Here is a 17,349-nt window from a genome sequence, read left to right on the forward strand (position 1 = left end):
AGAGTCCCAGGCAGCCAGGGTGCTGCAAGAGGCTTCAACCAGCAAGCACAAAACAGAGAGGGAAAAAGAAACTTAAGGGAATTTTCAAAGACATAAATAGAATTTGGACACCCAAGACTTATTGACATTCAATAGGAGCCAGACACCTCGCTGCACTTTGAGCATCGGGAAATCTCCCTTAAGTAGTTCTAAAGACATCTACCACCATCACAGATCATCTGAACAGGGCACAAACAGCACGTGCTCCTAAAGAGGACAATTTTATATCCCACTTTGCATTAATGGACAGGATCACACAAACCACAGAGCCATTATTTACCCTTCACTGACTTCGGGAGAATTGCACTGAGGATGAAACTGTGTCTGAAGTAGTTATTGAAGAATTGATTCTGTAGAAATGAGAGCTTTTAAACAGTGTAGCTAGGGTGAAATTTGCTCCTGTGCCAAGGAACTATGTACCACTTAAACACTAATAATCTCTCTTTGTAGGGGTTCATTTCACCTCCAAATGCACGCAGAGTGTGTGTATCCCAATCTGTGTTAAATATTGTTTTCAGCAGAATTGCTTGGCTGTTTTTGTTTTTTAAAAACCAATCTTCCATGGAAATCATAACAGATCTTTCATGCATTTCAACACATCCTGCTTAAATCCATTCCTAGCACCGAACACACAATCAAAGCCTTGTTAACCAGGAAAGTCTGTTGCTCCAAAGCTTTTTTTTTTTTTTTTTTGGGGTAATGTGGTTAGCAAGCCTAAGCCTTTCAAGCTTTGTTTTAATTAACCATAATGAGGGCAATGTTCATGTCCAAGGAACTACTTGGCCTGGATTTAGAAGCAGCTGTGTTTCAAAGATGTTTTTGAAAGGAGTCAGTGAAACCTTTTAGTAAAATCTTTTGCTGAAAGTTTCTCTGAAATGATTAACCATGTGTTATTTTACCTGTCTTAACCTAAGAAAGGAAAATCTGTTAGTACTTACTTCCGTTCAAAGCCTCTTGGCTTAAATCAAGGTATGTTTAGCTGTAGTCTCAAAAGATAAAGTAGTCAATATAACCAAAACATTCAGAAGTGGCCACAGATTTTTAATACCCAGGTTCAGACATCGTGAGCCTGATTCTCAGACAAGCCACGAACCCACAACTCCAGCTGAGTTAATGGGAACTGCAGGTGTCTGGAACCTCTGAAAAGAGTCAGGTGCAAGATATCCCAAGTGGGTCACCCAAAAAGTCAGTGGCCACTCAAAAGTGTTGGGCCACACAAATTCATCTGCAACTTAAGAGACAGCAGAATCAGGATCTACTCAGGCAGGACTCCAGCCAGTGGGAGCAAGGGGCTCAACACCTTCCAGGAAAGGGTCAGCACCTCAGAGGGTAAGGCCTCCTCCATGGCCATGTTTAACTTCAATGGGAGTTTTGCTCAAGTATAGAGTATTCAATCTGAAAAGAAAGGGTGTGGTCAGAGGGATGCAACTCTGCTCGGCTGTGTTATTTCTCTGCTGTATTACATATGGTTCCTTAGGGACCATACACAGCTGATTTATGCTTAGATCAGTCGATAGGCTACTCTAACTTATGCTGAGAATTGGACAGCTGCAGCTTCAGAATCAGGGAGCTGTAACCAGCTATAACTCTCCTTCCACACCTACATCAAGCAGATCTCGGTGCAGGAGAGACTCTGGTTACAAAAACTCATTATATAGTCTGTAGGGCTAGTCTGACATAGCTGGCTCTGAACATGGTTTGTATCTACACACAATATGGTTAAAAGTTATGCAGGAGCTGTGCTCAGCTAGCCGTGTATCGCCCTTGCCAGTAGGCTTGGCTGGCACATGGCTGTTTTCCTGTAACTGATTCAGTGCACCTTTTTTTGTAGGCCCAAGGCATCCATACCATGCGAGTATAACTGGTTTAGCAATCTTCTTCCCAGCCCTGGGAAGTAGGACATTCCAGAACACACTGCCTGCTCTCTGGATACCACTCTAGGTGTATGTTCTCTGCACACTTTGGTGAGACAATACTTGCCCAGACTGTCCCAGAAAGAAAATGATGTGGGCAGTGCAGTAGGTGCAGATGCACAAACATGGGTTTGATGATACAAGCCCGTGTTACACAGCACTTCTATCTACTTGCAACCAGCAGAGGGGACTGTACCTCTAGCAGATTACAAAATCATGGTTAAAAAAGCCATACTGTGACCAGGACCTACATTCATAACTGAATAACTGGAAGGTGGATTGTGCTAATTTATGGAGGACCTAACTTGGACTCATGTCTGTATAAAAAGGCCTATCCCAAAATTGGCCCTGGTCTATCTCAACTCACACCCCCTCAGCCCCTAAAGGAATCAGCAAACCTTTGCAAGGTCCAGGAATATAAGTTTAGCTGTTCACTGGGAAAGTATAATATATGTATAGATGAATGTTTTAACAAGCATCTTCCTGACACAGTATGTCAATGCAACACTGACTTATCAGTAATGTATTCACGAGCACTTACTCTTAAAAGAAGATATACATCACAGTAACCGGTAAGTATTCCCCTCACACTTCTAGCCAGGCACTTTAATGATATGGTGAGTAGAAAAACAGAATATAAAATCTGTTTGTGTCAATTATCACAGTAAAATAGGGAACAGAGGGGAAAAACAAAAACAGGGCCAGATTCTGATCTTGGTCACACTGGTGTCTATTAACTCCACTGAAGCTGGATTGGTTACTCTCATCTTTTTTACACTGGTGTAAATCTATAATCTTTTAAAAGATGAAGAAGTAAAGCAGACTAATTGTGTGGCACCGCCTTCCTCCCATCTGATTTTTGTTCGAGAGTCCAACCTATTATTTTGTCCTTCGACACCACAGCTGTTAAAGCTCTTACATTACGTTAGGGAACCATCATTGGGATCAAATGCTGCTTGCCATTAAAGTCCGTGTACTGTTGCAGGTGTGGCAAAACTGGCTCTATGTAGTTAATGCAAGAAAGGGTTGGATCAGCATATAAGATAATTTTTTGAACAAACAGAAGTCTGGGTACTGTTACCACTAAAGCAGAAAGTGTGAAGATCTTTACCTTCCAGATGCTTGAGCAGTGCCCTCGTGCTGTTTCCATGAGCAGATATAAGGATCACTTTGCCGCTTTTCAGTTCTGGTGCTATCTTTTCATTCCAATAAGGAAGGAGTCTCTCCAGAACTTCTTTTAAGCTTTCAGCCATTGGGAGTTTGTCCTGCGACACATCACAGCATTTATATCTGCGATCATCATAGATCTCTTTGTAGTAGGGATGAGATTCAGTTATGGGAGGTGGAGTAACATCATAGCTTCTTCTCCATATTTTCACTTGCTCTTCACCATGGTTCAGAGCCATTTCTGCTCTGTTGAGACCTATCAGTGCACCGTAGTGGCGTTCATTCAGACGCCACGAACTTTGGGTGGGAACCCATTCTTGCCCCATCTCTTCTAACACCAGCCAAGCAGTCTGAATAGAACGGCTTAGGATGGATGTAAACACCTGGTCAAACTGAAAACCTAGCGCTTTGAGGTGTTTCCCACAGTTCCGAGCTTCCTTTATCCCATTGCTGCTCAGCTTCTGATCCACCCAGCTGCAAAAGCGGTTCTCTTTGTTCCAGGCTCCTTCTCCGTGTCTTAACAGAACAAGTTTGTACTTAGTCATTTTGATTCTGGCTTCACTCAGCTTACAGTATTTAATGATGATCCATCTAGACAAGAGACATAAAATGAGTAGGTCACTAGAGAGTAAAGTAAAATTAAGTTGTATGTACTTTAAGCGTTGTGTCCACTGAAGGAAGTTCTTTTGTGTCCTCTGTGCTGATCACTAGCCTTTGTATTCCTTTCCTCCCCACTACATAACAAGTGACCACCACCTATCCTTAGAGGTCACTTCTTCCACCCAACCTGTAATTTTTAGCCCACTTAGGTCACGCTGTTACACTAATGAAAGCAGCAGAGATATAACCAGATCAGACATGCTGACTTCCCTCAAGTCCTTAGATATATAGGCCCAAGGTTGCACTATCTGATCATTTTTCATCACACTTCCCCAGACAACCTTCATTCTGACCATTATGCTTGTCTATGTTCACTCTCCTCCCATTCCTGTAACTTTATCCACAACTCCCCTTACACATGAAACACCTTCCCCATCCCACTCATCCAAGCACATTCTCAGCAGTTGAGCTCCTCATTAAGGCAATTCTAGGACACACATAATTAGTGAGCCTATATATATTTTTTATTATTATTTAAAAAAATAAAATAAAAAGCCCACAGAAGACACTCTGGTAATTCCTTCCTCTTGATTTTCAAGTAAATCTCATTTACTTTGTGTCCATGGATTAGACTGCAAGATGTTCATGCAGGGTCCATAGCCTTTTCATTTCTTGTACAGAACTGGGCAAATTTGGGATTATTGATTTTTAACATCCAGAGGAAAGCTATCAAAGCACGGCACATTTTCTTTTTTTTATCTGTTGCCTCATCAACAGGAATCTATCCTCTGCAGTGAGAGATGGATTGTGCTGTCAGGCTAACATTTTCCAGAGTGGCCACAGATTTTTGGGTGCCCAGCTTGAGATACCTGGGACCTGATTTTCAGAGGTGCTGAACATCTGCAACTCCCATGAACACTGATTGGAATTTTGGGTGCTCAGCCCCTAAGGCTCTCAAGCTGGGAACCCCAAAAGTCTCCAGCCATTTTTGATCTTACATTATGAATGGTGTGGGCCAGGGACCATGCATTCCACTGCATTCTGAACAGCACAAAATACAATGTCAGCTTTCCAGAATAGGTCTTCATCAGCTATTCAGAGGAGCTAAATTATTGAACGGAATCAGTGTTTTGATGCTGCTGACTGCAACAGTGTGATCCCACTGAACAGTGTGCTAGAATTCTCAACCATCATCATGGAACAAAGCATACAGACATAACACAATGATACCATGAAGCACTTCTTCCAGCTACACAGTTCATTTTGGTTACTATTCATATTGCTATAGCACCTACAAGCCTCAGTCATGGACCATGACCTCGTTGCGCTAGATGCGGTACAAACAGAACAAAAAAATAAATACATAAACCAGTCCCTGTCCTAAAGATCTTACAATTTTACCTTATTTACAAAGCATCTGTGATGGGGTCTATTGGGCTCTCTCTGCACCTGGCTGAAGACATCAGCATCCAGACACCCCTCAGCTCAAGGAAAACCCACATAGGCCGGGCTACCAACAAAACTAGTTGCTGGGAGGGCCTAGAGGAGCCAGGAGGAGATACTGACCAATTGGTAGCCAGCAGGCCAGTGAAGGCAGCTTGCCTGCTCCCTCTCAGGGAGAGTGCTGGGTGAGGCTTCCCCAAGAGAGGTGCTCCTCAGTAGTAACCCACAATCTGATACTAAGCTCATCAGATTTTACAGGAAACCTACAGGCGTCTTCAACAAAGAATGGAAGCCAGATGGACACGTGGCAAACATAAAAGAAGTGGGAGGGGAAAACAAAGATGAAGGTCACAGAGTAAAACAGCTGCTCTTACAGAAAGGGCTACAGATCTTTAGTCTCCATGCAGAATCAGGAGAACTTTGTTCTGAATCTCATCTGAACATGTCCTACTCCACACACCCCCTAAATTCATAGAAATCAGGTGTGTACTGTAGAAAGCTTTAGTCAACCCTGATGGGATTCAAGCTTGTGACTCCATAAATTGCAAGCAAGATGCTTACAGTATTAAGCCATCTCTTTGAGAGCCCAGTGTTCTAAGAAAAAAATGCCACAAAGTATTTCACCCTCTGGAGGAAAAAAAAAAAAAAAAGCAAAAAGCACTTTCCTTTCAGTGGTCTCCTCCCACAGAGACTTAAAAATATGCGGCCCACAGCAAAACACCATGCAAGTTCCTATAGCACTATAACCTCATAAAGAGCCCACAGTTTATATAGAAGGTTCATTGTCTAAATACTGAACATTTATTGTCGAGATCAAAAAAGATTGTATCATCCACAGGAACTGATCAACTGATTTACAAGTCCAAATTCAGACCTGATGTGACCAGAAAGGCAAGAAAGTTGCACCCCCTTACATCAGTTCTGAATTGGGCACCACGGGAGCCCAACAAAAGTCACCTAGAGCTGGTGGGGGGGAAAATGACAGACCCACCCAGAGGTAAATTTGTCTTGGGCATAACTATGGACTTCAGTGCAATAATCTAGAAGATTTGGACCACTATTCTTGTAATTATATTTAGAGGAGAAGGGCGGAAATATGTTTTCTTAAATATCAGCACAATACTGAATTAGCTAAAAAACCTAGAGTGACATATGGAAGTAACTGTCCTCACCTGAACTATTGCAAATGTATTCCACTTACACAAACCCCCAGGCACAGAGATTGGAGCTGCCGTCAGAAGAACATTATGACCTCAATATGAAGCTATCTGCAGGGAAAAAAAAGGCAGTGAGAGTCTTGGCACAGGAAGGAACCACACCAAAGGATAGTTATGCCAACGCTGTCACCGACCCTGCCTCTTTGGGTAGGTCTACATGGCAGCTGGGCATGTGCCTCCCAGGCCGGGCAGACAGAATCACACTAGCTCCGCTTGAGACAGTGCGCAAAGAATAGCATTGTGGCTGTTACAGCTCAGGCTAGCTACCCAAGTTCAGACCCACGCAATGTCCTGGATCTGAGCTTTGGTAATTAGCCCAAGCCTTCACCAGTGCCGCAACATCCACACTCCTATTTTAGCATGCTTGCACTGAGCTACTGTGAATCTATCAGCCTGGGCTGGAATCACCTCTCAGCTGTGTGTGATACAGATTGGGCACTTCAGAAAAAGAGAAATCTGCTTGCCTCCCAGATATTCCAAGAAGCCACTAACCCCACCTCTTCAGAGACTTGTTTAGGCAGCACAGTCACTCTCTTGAAGAGCTTACAGACGAATATGATACAGGTAGGAAACAAGAACAATAAAGGGGATATTGCCAATGTAGAAAGACTTCATTGAAGAAGTGGGTTGAACACACGTGGAGCCTGTCCCAAGTGAAGAGGGCAGCATGGTAGAAGACACAAAGCCCAGCGTGAGGAGTTTAAGCAGCAACTGGGATCAGGAAGAGAATTATATTAGGGTGTAGATGTAAGGATGGAGCGGTATCTTACAGATGAGGGGTTTGTTGTTCCACTCTGCTACACAGTGAAGCCAATGAAGTTACACTGGACTAAACCAGTGTGACAAGAGTGGGGAATCAGATCTGAGAAGCTTGAACTTAGTGCTGAAGGACAGAAGCTAGTAATGGATCTGAGAAGAGAAGTGATGTGGCTGGAGCAGTGAAAGTGAATATGATCTTGGGAGTCATGTAGCTGTAGTGGGATGAGGGAAAGAGGTGGATTGCAAAGAAGGAGGTTACAGTACTAGAGATCCGAAGCGAACATGGAATGAAGCAAAGTTATAGCAGCAGGACTAGAAAGGGATAGAATGTAGAGACAATATAACAGAGGAACAATCAACAATTCATAATTCTAAGAAACCCCTATATGGGAAGTGAAGGAGAAAGAACCACCAAAAACCAAGCCGCTGAACCCCACCTCCTGGGGCTGAGTAAGAAATTGATGACTCTAGCTTTCTAGAGCAAGATCCTGGACATCCTTACATGTGGGTTCAGAGAGACGGAAGCTACTGATTGTCTCCCAGAGAAGAAGCCACTTATCCTGTCTCCCTGGGTGAAGTAGGCAATGTTACCTGTAGGGAAGGAGACTGGGGAAATGACAGAAAGTGGAGAAAAGATCCACACTTAACAAAAGCTGCCTCTGTGCCCAGCTACATGCTGTTCATTTAGAAACCACTCACACACAAAACATCCCAGATGCCATAAAGAGACTAAAAGTCAATGGTTTGTGCATTGCAGAGTGCACACTCATCAGTGGTGCAGACAAAACTCTGCACTGGTTAGAGAAAGTCAGGTAATTGTGCTTGCTCAGGAAGTATTCTGCACCTGCAATTATCTGGATTACATGAACAAATGCAGAATTTTGCCCAGATAACTGGCAAACATGCATTTTGCACAGTTCTCCCACTCCAGAGATTTGAACACATTTGGGTCAAATGGGCTCATCACTGTTGCCATTCTGATTTGGTAGCATTTTAGACACACTTAACAAAAGGTGCAGAACAAAGGAGAATCAGGCCCTCTATCTGAAACAGAAATAAAATTAAACTGCATTTGTAAGCTCTCCAAAACTGTGTTCTCTCCTTATTCCCTTCGGTTAAAATGCCACTGCATTACTTCCTATGAAGAGATACCAACACAAAATAAGCCACAGTGGACTTCTCCAATATTTTCAGATCAGTTCTGTAAGCACATAGGTATATTTAGTATCTAAATACACAACACTACCATTTGTCACAAGTGAAGTTATGCACTTTTCAGATTCAGTTAAAGTGGATGATCTTTTATCAGAATTAAAATTTTTTTTAAAAGTAGCTGAATTTGAAAGCATTAGGATTGACAGTCATAAAAGTCAGAGACGGGGAGGACGCGGGAAACCTTGAAAAACGTTACCTTGGATGATTTAACAAACTTACCTAAGCGACAAATAAGCCTAAATCCTATTTTCAAAAGCTATTTAGGCAGTTAGGCACCTTGTAAATCCCAGTCAAAGGAGTTAGGTGGATTTGGACATATAAGTCACTCATGCACCTTTGAAAATTTCAGCCTCAGTGAGTTAGGTGCCCAAACCTACCTAACCTCTTAGACTGAGATTTACAAGGTGCCTAAGTCACTTTTGAGACTAGGATTTAGACACTTTTGAAAATTTTATCCTTTGCCTATCCACAGGGCCAGTGCTTTGTTCAGTTAAGTTTTAAGCGACTCAAGCCAGGGCTTCCACCACTTTCCCTGGGACAATATTCCCCAGTATAACTGATCTCAGTCTGATAAAATTGTTCCTGACATCTACTCAAAATTCCCCCTTCATAATGCCCTGCTATTGATACCCTATAGTGCCACACCGAATAGATTCTTTCCTCTTTGGATATTGCACCTTTCAAGTATTCACAGATGGTTTCACATCCCACTCCACCTTTTCAGCCTATTTTCAACATCATATCGCTTTGATTAGTTAAGAAAGTTGCCACTGCAAAATGCTCAGGTTTCATTCTCAGATAGCCTTTACATGTATTCCCCCTAATATTTTTTACTGATAACTTTTGTTTATTCCCCAGACTGCACCCACTGGACCCCAGTCCTGCATACCTGATGCACACACCAGTCCCACTGAAGTCAAAGAGACCTTAGCCTTCAGAAGGACAGCAGGATCAGGCCTACCGCAGAACAGTATACTCGGCTGTGCCTCACAATGAAGCAAAAGGTAACTATTGTACATGGATGGCAACTTCTTAGACTGGCACAGCCTTGAACACAATGCTGTCTTGAGGCAGGATTGTCAGAGGTGCTGAGCACCTGCAGCTCCCACTCTGACCAGATGGAATTATGGCTCTGAGCACCTCTGAAAAATCAAGTTCTGAAAGGCATTCAGTAGATTTCTTCTGAAAACACTCCCCCGTTCACAAAGTTGTTACTGAACAGCACCTTTGAGATTGCTCATTTAGCAAAGTCACTTTTCTAAAATGCTGTTTGCCAAGCACCAACCCGCTGCCCCATCCTTTACACGGCACAGCTCACATCTCTCATTTGTGAACACAAACAAACAAGTTTCAGAGTAACAGCCGTGTTAGTCTGTATTCGCAAAAAGAAAAGGAGTACTTGTGGCACCTTAGAGACTAACCAATTTATTTGAGCATGAGCTTTCGTGAGCTACAGGCATCTGATGAAATAGCTCATGCTCAAATAAATTGGTTAGTCTCTAAGGTGCCACAAGTACTCCTTTTCTTTTTACAAAAGAAACAACAGGGCAGTAACAGCCCTGGAGGAAATTAAGTTGTCCCAAGTGGCTAGAGAGAGAGAGAGAGAGAGATCAGCAGCGCTGAGAATTACAACTTCTGATCGGTTTCAGAGTAGCAGCCCTGTTAGTCTGTATTCGCAAAAAGAAAAGGAGGACTTGTGGCACCTTAGGGACTAACCAATTTATTTGAGCATAAGCGAAATGCATCCGATGAAGTGAGCTGTAGCTCACGAAAGCTCATGCTCAAATAAATTGGTTCGTCTCTAAGGTGCCACAAGTACTCAACTTCTGATCGGTGAGCCAGCGTGCTCCTGTATAGCGGGCCTCAATTCCTGACTCACATCACAAGTCGAGAGACCCTACAAACCAGCCTCCCGCCCCGCAGGCTGGCCTCACCAGCCCAGGCTTCGCCTGCGGGCTCGGGGCGAGCCCCTGGGAGGGCGCAGAGCCCAGGACTATGGAGGTGCATTGGCAGAGCTGGATGGGCGCGGGGGGGGGGGGGTCCATTTACACCAGCCTCGACTGCGCCCGCAAATCCCTCCTCTGCACCAGCAGGTCCCCCCTCTCTCCAGCTGGCTGCGTTCAGAGAATCTTTCCGCCCAACGAAAACAGATTTACCTGGCCGAGAGCAGGAGGAGCTAAGCCGCCACCCGGCAATACCAGTGCAGTGCCCGCCGGCAGCCGGCGGCAGCCCCACACGCGAGCAGCGGCTCAAACTGGCTCCCCGAGAGCTCCCGTGTGAGCGGGGTGTCGAGCTGTCACTCATTAAATAGCCGGGCCGCTCCCTATCAGAGACGGGCCGAGGGCCGGCCCTGGTGACCGACTCGGTCTTTTCCGGCTCTGATGCCTCCGGTGCTGCGGGAGGGAGAGAGTTTGATTGGCTGGTCGACCAGATAAACGGAATCCACAGCCAATCGGAGTCGGCTTACTGGCTGCTACGGGCTCGAGCAGGGTTTTGTTTTCGGGGACGTGCGGCTGGAGGGAGCTCTGGGGTCCCATTGTGAAAACGCCGCCCTCGCGGGGGGTGGGGAGTTTGGGGCGATGGAACCGTTCCCACCCCCGCTCTCTGGACGCTGGTCCACCAGCCTGCCGGCCACATCCTGTCCCTCGGGCTGGCACAGAAGCGATGTCTGTAAAACGCCTTCTTTGCTTCTGGAATATAGCAAAAGTGCCCCAGGTAGCAGGAACTCTCCAAGATGAGGATAGCTCCCGGGCCCCTGCCAAGGTGACTGTGTGGCCACCTGCAACGTTTGAAAGTACACATATTTAGCACAGTATGCTCCCCATATTTTTCAAGAACCAAATGCAAAATCACTTCATACCTCTTTGTGTTGCCTCCTTGCTTGGTTAGGAGAAAGAGCTTTTGTTTACAAGGGAAGCCCAAGTAAGATTTTCCAGTTTCTTACCCCTCCTCCCTACAAGCATACTCGCCCCAGTACAAGGGGTTTATCACAGGCAAAGGGGGAAATTTTGTGGGGAATCTTTGGTAAAATATTGGCAACAAGTCACAGGTTTAAAAAAAAAAACACACCCCTACTAAAGAGAAAGGAAGGATCAGCTGCAAAAAATATCCTCCTAGAACTAAGTGCCTGACCCAGAAAAGCAGAGGGCAAAGAAGGGCATAACATCACCAAATTACAGACATTACGTAGACCAATGGTGTCTGACTTTGTCGGTCTGAGAGCCAAAATATTATTTCAAAAGGACCAACAGGCCACACGCAATACTTTAACTATTTATCCTATAGCCCCAATACAAAAACTTGTCTTGACTTATCCTCTTAATATGACTTTTGGAGTTGTTTACCCCTCACACACACACCAATTTGTTAATTTCCCGTTGAATCTGCAGTATTGCCAAACCCAAGAGTTCAAAAACCGTGAGTCAGACTCACCAAAACTCAAGAGATTGGCCCCAAAATGATTATATTGTGTTTTCTGGTCTGTCTTTTGGTTTTTTTAACCCCTCCTGCCCATACCTAATGTGTGTGGAGCAGACAAAGCTTTGACATCTCTCCCACATGGCCCCTGCTGCAGAAGCCCCCGCTAAAAATATGGGTTTGTATGAAATGCTTTTTGATTATGTCAAGCTTCCATTTTCTCCCCAACCCAAAAATTCAAAGTCATTCATTCTGTGCCCCTCAGACTAGTAATTAATTGGGCACCCCACATCAGCCCTACCTCTGCCCCTCCAGGGATTATCCCCAGCACCACCCCCGGGACTGGTGTTGCAGGGTTGGATTAGAGAGGGACGGAGGAGACCTACCCATTTGTCACAGGAGGAGAAGTGGAAAATGGAGCTGACTACTCTGAGCTGCTGGGGGACAGGCAGACACACACACACCCCTCCACTCAGGGGAACAAGGACAGAGGCAGAGCTCTGTGGGTTTCCTGCAGCACCTCTAGTTGGCTGTTCTTGCCCAGGAAGCTCAGGCTAGGAATTGGAGAAGGCAGTGGAATAGTTTTCCCCAAGCAGAGCTCACCTTTGCTTGAGGGCTGGAGCTTCTTGTCATGGGAGACTGGCTCCAGCAGAGACCAAAATCTCCAGAATTGGCAACCGTGGTCTGGGATGTTACCAGTTACACCATCTTAGCTACGCTTGTATCCATGAGGCACTGTTGATTAGGAATCACAAAACAAACAAACAAACAGAGCAGCTGGAGGCAGGGACACTGGGAGACTGTCAGAAAGATGGTGCCACCTTCCTCGTTTCCATAGCAATAGGCCTGATTCAAACACTGCCCACTAAAACCCATAGGACACATTTTCCGTTTGGAATCAAATGCACATTTTCTTCTTAAGACAGAAGCCTTTGAATGGCCACATTTTAAAGCCTCAAGCGCTGTAGATTGGCTGTGCCTGCTGTAAACTAAGGACATAGAGGAACAAGAGAGATAAAAGTGATGCTGGATTTGTCCCAGGCTAAATAAAAATGTGTGAAACTGAAAAAGAGAAAGTTCAGATTCCTAATGGTCAAAGCAGGGCAAGAAGCTGCAGAAAAAGATCTGGGGTCAGCCAAATAAAGAGGGTGTGGGGACTAAAGTGGGCTCAGAAGAAGAGATGGTGGGTGGGTTTTTTTGGACATTTCTAGATTCCCTCCCTGGCCCTTATATGTCTGTGCAGCTGGTGGGGGAATAGAAGAGGAAGGGAGTAAAGAGTCTCTCCCCATTTTGGATAGTCTGCCTAACGACAGGGCAGAAATGCAGTCTGAGGGAAGCACATGACTCATCCCCTAACTACTCCTTGGGAGTGCACAGCATTCCAAAGAGGTATTGCCATAACCCCACCCTCCTCTTTCATGGCAGCCAGTGGAGCTGGCCAGCCTCCTTGAGATGGAGAGCATGCTACAGCTCCTAAAGAGGTATTGCAGTGCGTTCATTCCCTCTGAACACTGGGAGGCATTCTGTCTCTCTTGGGGAGAATGTTTCCAGTATTGCTGGTGGGGCAGGGCTACTTTGCACTGTCCCTAATGCAGGGTCATGTCTAAATGGCACAATCAAACCTTAAGTGACTTTGCAACAAACAAACACACAATCTGAAAGGAGAAAAGAAATCATAACCCTTCCAGGGAACAACCCAATGAATGCAAATCAACACCATCCTCTTCCCTCCTTCCATCTGGATGCTGATGAGTGTGATTTACATCCCATATCTGCAATGAGTGTTAAAAAAAAAAGACATTACACCTCCCAAATAAAAGCAACAGAATGTAGGCGTGGTGAGCAGACTCATTTATGCACATTTCTAGGCCCTGATTTCAGTCAGAACCCTGGGCCTCGGAGTGGTGCTCTATGGGGAACCCAAGTTTGCTCACACAGATCCCTCTGCTGTATCAAGGCATTAATGCATGTCCGGCCAGTTAAGGATAGTGAGGGATGCATGCCATGGAAACATCCTTGAGTATGAGCAGAGAAGTGACAGAAAGAGGACAGCTCCAACTCCTGGGTCCCATCCTGTGTAAAAATCCACGAGACACAAATCAGGGGGAGGAAACCTCTACTAGAATCCTTCACTGAGATCACCTCCATATTTTCACATCACAAGTGGGGTTTTATACCAGCTTTTCCTTGGAAAAGACATTGGGGCCCCATCCCCAAACCTGGCAAATGCCAGGGCATCTGTACAAATCCATGGGAGACAAGGACCATCTGCATGCAGTCCCTGTACCTCAGCACCAACTCTGGCCTACAGCAATCCCTCACCCCCTTGGCTCCATGGCAGCACATCTCCAATGAAGCCAGTGTACCAGGAACTTCCCCTTTTCTGGCTGGTTCCAAGAGTGGGAGCTGCCAGGAAAGGATAATAAAGCTTGCTGCTGTAGTACCTTTTCTGACTAATTTCCACACAACTGGAGGTAATAGGATATGCATTCTCCATAGACCTCTTCAGCTACCCCCACTTGAATCTCCATTAACCATGGAGAAGGATAGGGCCGAGGACAAAAGCCAAGCAGTTCTGAATCCATCTCCGAGAGGACAATGGCACACATACATATTAGCACTTAGATTTTTAATATGGCAGTGTCCCTTTCAAGTTGCTCAGTTCACTTTGCAAGGAGAAGAAATACACTAGAGGCTGGATATATACAAGGGGTTGTGTTTACACACTGTATGGGATATACTGCCACCATTGACTACATAAACAATTGAAAGCAACCATTATATGCCACTATACAATCATAATCTCAACTAGTTAGACATCAACTCATGCCATTAGCCAGGACCTACTCAGCCATTAAATATAAAACTGTTATCACCGCATATTACCAGCCTTTTTACCAGATAGTTTCATTAACATAATAAAAATAACCAATTTACTTCAATCTGAGTTTTACCTGCACAAGGATCTGGCCCATATTGCCATTCGTTACTCTTGTTCCACCCAGTTTCACTCCGTTGGTGGCCATTATCTCTCAGAACAGCTAGACTATTCCCTCCCTCCTCCTCCCCCACCCCTCCAATGTCTCCAAACTGGAACCTTTCCAGGACATAACAGCTTCTCTCACTTGGAATTTTTAGGGTACAAATGATTTAGGAAAGCCCTTTTCTCATCAGATCATGGTTCATGCAGCTACCGATGCAATCATATTATAAATAAGAATAGTAAGAGAAGAATGAAGTAGAGTAGAAATAGAAGGAAATAAAATTAGGAGGAAAATAGTAGAATAAGTGGTATATTGTTCGCATTTGTCAAAATATTCATCTTTCTCCGCTGCCTAAGCTCTACGCCCTTGATATTTTCTCAGTTATTTTTGGAACACACTGTACCTAGATACCAAACTATTTCTGACACATGAACAGTCATCATTACAAGTTTCCAATTTAAAAGGGGCTTTCTTTGCCCAAATCCTGCCTCTGGGTCCTTCTCATTCTGACATCTCTTGGATTTTTTTGCCACCAAGTCCTGGTCTTCTCTCCCAAACCCTCCACATCTCCCTCCTTCCCCAGGCATGGTTAAACACTCCCACCCTCCCTGTCACTCAGATCTGTGACCGAGGCATTCTCTTCAGGCTTGTCCTTGGCACAGACCTTACTGTGTTGCATGCCAGTGTGTGAATCTGCAGTTACTTTCCATGCAGTAACATCCTGTGTGGACAGTGGTGCAGTGCACTGAAAATCCTGGAATATGGCTTGGCATACAAAGCTTTCAAGTAGTAGTAAACCAGCCACACTCCGGAACTTTCACTGCTCCGTCGCAGTGTCCACACAGGACATTACTGCATGACAAGCTGGTGCACTGTAGATTCACACCCTAGCTTGCTGAGCCCCAACTAACCATGAAGAAAAGTCCTTTGACTCCAACTCTTGCTGAACTGGACTGAACTGCCAAATGTGGGACATGGCTTGGATGTTACATTGGATGTTACAAGAAAAGATGTTATTGAGGAAAAACAAGCTATTGTCATCTCGTCTTGATTACTATAATCACCTATTATCCAGACTTCCTGACACCCCCTTCACTTCCCTCACCTCCACTGAAAATACTAATGCTAAGATCATCTCCCTGCTCCACCATTCTGACCTTATCATCCCCCTCTACTGGTTCCCACTTTTCTCCCACATCCAATATAAGTTTCTTGCCCTTACCTTTAAGTCCCTGCACACCTTTGAGCCTCCCTATTTATGCACTCTTTTACCTTATTACATCACCTCTCTGCTCTGCTAGTGATACCAGCCTAAATCACCCCTTTGTTCATTTTTCTCACAAGAACCTTCATGCCTTTCTTCCAGAATGCTGTTCCCAAACTAGACCAAAACATCACAGTCTTCTTCCAGACCCACTCATCCAGCTGAACACACAGCTGACCTATGCAAATACACCTTTCTGTGGACGCAGATCCTCACCTGGTGTATATTGCCATAGCAGTCCTTCTTCTGACTGTCTGTTACATCCTAAGATTAATTAAATTATTTATTATTATTATTATTATTAACTATATTACTGTAGTCCCTAGGAGCCCTAGTCATGGACCAAGACCCCATTGTGCTAGGCAGTGTACAAACAGAACAAAAAGACAGTCCCTGCCCCAAGGGGCTTATAATCTAAATATAAGACAAGAGATAACAGATGGATGGATACCGACAGATAGGGAGGAGTATAAGGAAACAATTATAAGATTCTGGGATTGTCACTCTGAAGCCTAGAACGTCTGTTAAGTCAGCATGAAGCGATGGAAACAACTGCAAGCATGGCGGAAGTCTCTTTTTGTTCAGAATATCACCAGGTTCAATCATCACTGGGACTCGCAGTCTATTACTGTCCAATTTTTAAGTTCTCAGCCATTTTGACTTTACAAATGACCCCAATGCAACAGCAAGGCATGTACCTTTGCCAGGCCAAGAGCCCTAGACCATTGTGATATCAGAGGTAATGCAAACAATCAGCACCCTGGCTCTACAGCTCATTTGCATGCTATAGTGTCATTGGCTGTATGAGGGAGACTGCAGAGCTGGTGAATTACAGGCTCATCTGCCACAGTTCTTTGAAACCACTCACACAACACTTTACAAATTGCACAAATTGTGACAGCATAGGCTCACAGCTACTAGTCAGACAATACTGGTCTGCGAGATAGGCAGTGGTCTCCGCACAACAGCAGCTTTCCCATTGTGTCTTGCATTAATTAGAGGGTATGCTCTTCAGGACAGGGACCATCTTTCACTCCCCGTTTGTAGAGTGCCTAGCACAATGGGACTCTGATCATGCTGGTATAATAAAATAACGATTACAATGTGGTGTCAACAACTTTAACAGACCTGCTTTATGCCCCAGACAAAACAATACAATAAATCCATTTGGAAGGCAGTAAAATATGCCAGATTGGGATGGGGTGCCCAGCCCACATAAGGCCTGAAGGGGTTAAGGTGGCTAGGTGGGCCAATTAGCCACCTTGGCTGCACCTGGAGTAGGAGCCAGGGCGTAATGAAGGTTAATTAAAGAGGAAGCAATAGGGAAAGGA

The 17,349-nt window shown here is 44.7% G+C and overlaps 1 protein-coding gene across 3 annotated transcripts in view; it reads right to left on the minus strand.

Moving 5' to 3' along the window:
* The window catches only part of BPGM (bisphosphoglycerate mutase), a 33,276-nt gene extending 18,534 nt beyond the window's left edge, over positions 1-14,742 (minus strand). Inside the window, exons 1-3 of one of the 3 annotated variants that reach the window (XM_077826871.1) lie at positions 14,725-14,742; positions 6,335-6,430; positions 3,064-3,710 (exon numbers count right to left, since the gene is read on the minus strand). In XM_077826871.1, coding sequence (XP_077682997.1) covers positions 3,064-3,664 — 601 coding nt within the window. In that variant the 5' untranslated portion in view covers positions 3,665-3,710; positions 6,335-6,430; positions 14,725-14,742. Of the gene's footprint in view, positions 1-3,063; positions 3,711-6,334; positions 6,431-10,509; positions 10,701-14,724 lie in introns of those variants that run through there. The other 2 variants (XM_077826854.1, XM_077826863.1) reach the window with 2 other exon arrangements.
* Between the last annotated feature and the right edge of the window lie 2,607 nt (positions 14,743-17,349).

The sequence above is a fragment of the Eretmochelys imbricata genome, chromosome 1, assembly GCF_965152235.1.
Source record: "Eretmochelys imbricata isolate rEreImb1 chromosome 1, rEreImb1.hap1, whole genome shotgun sequence".
Classification (NCBI taxonomy): Eukaryota; Metazoa; Chordata; order Testudines; family Cheloniidae; genus Eretmochelys; species Eretmochelys imbricata.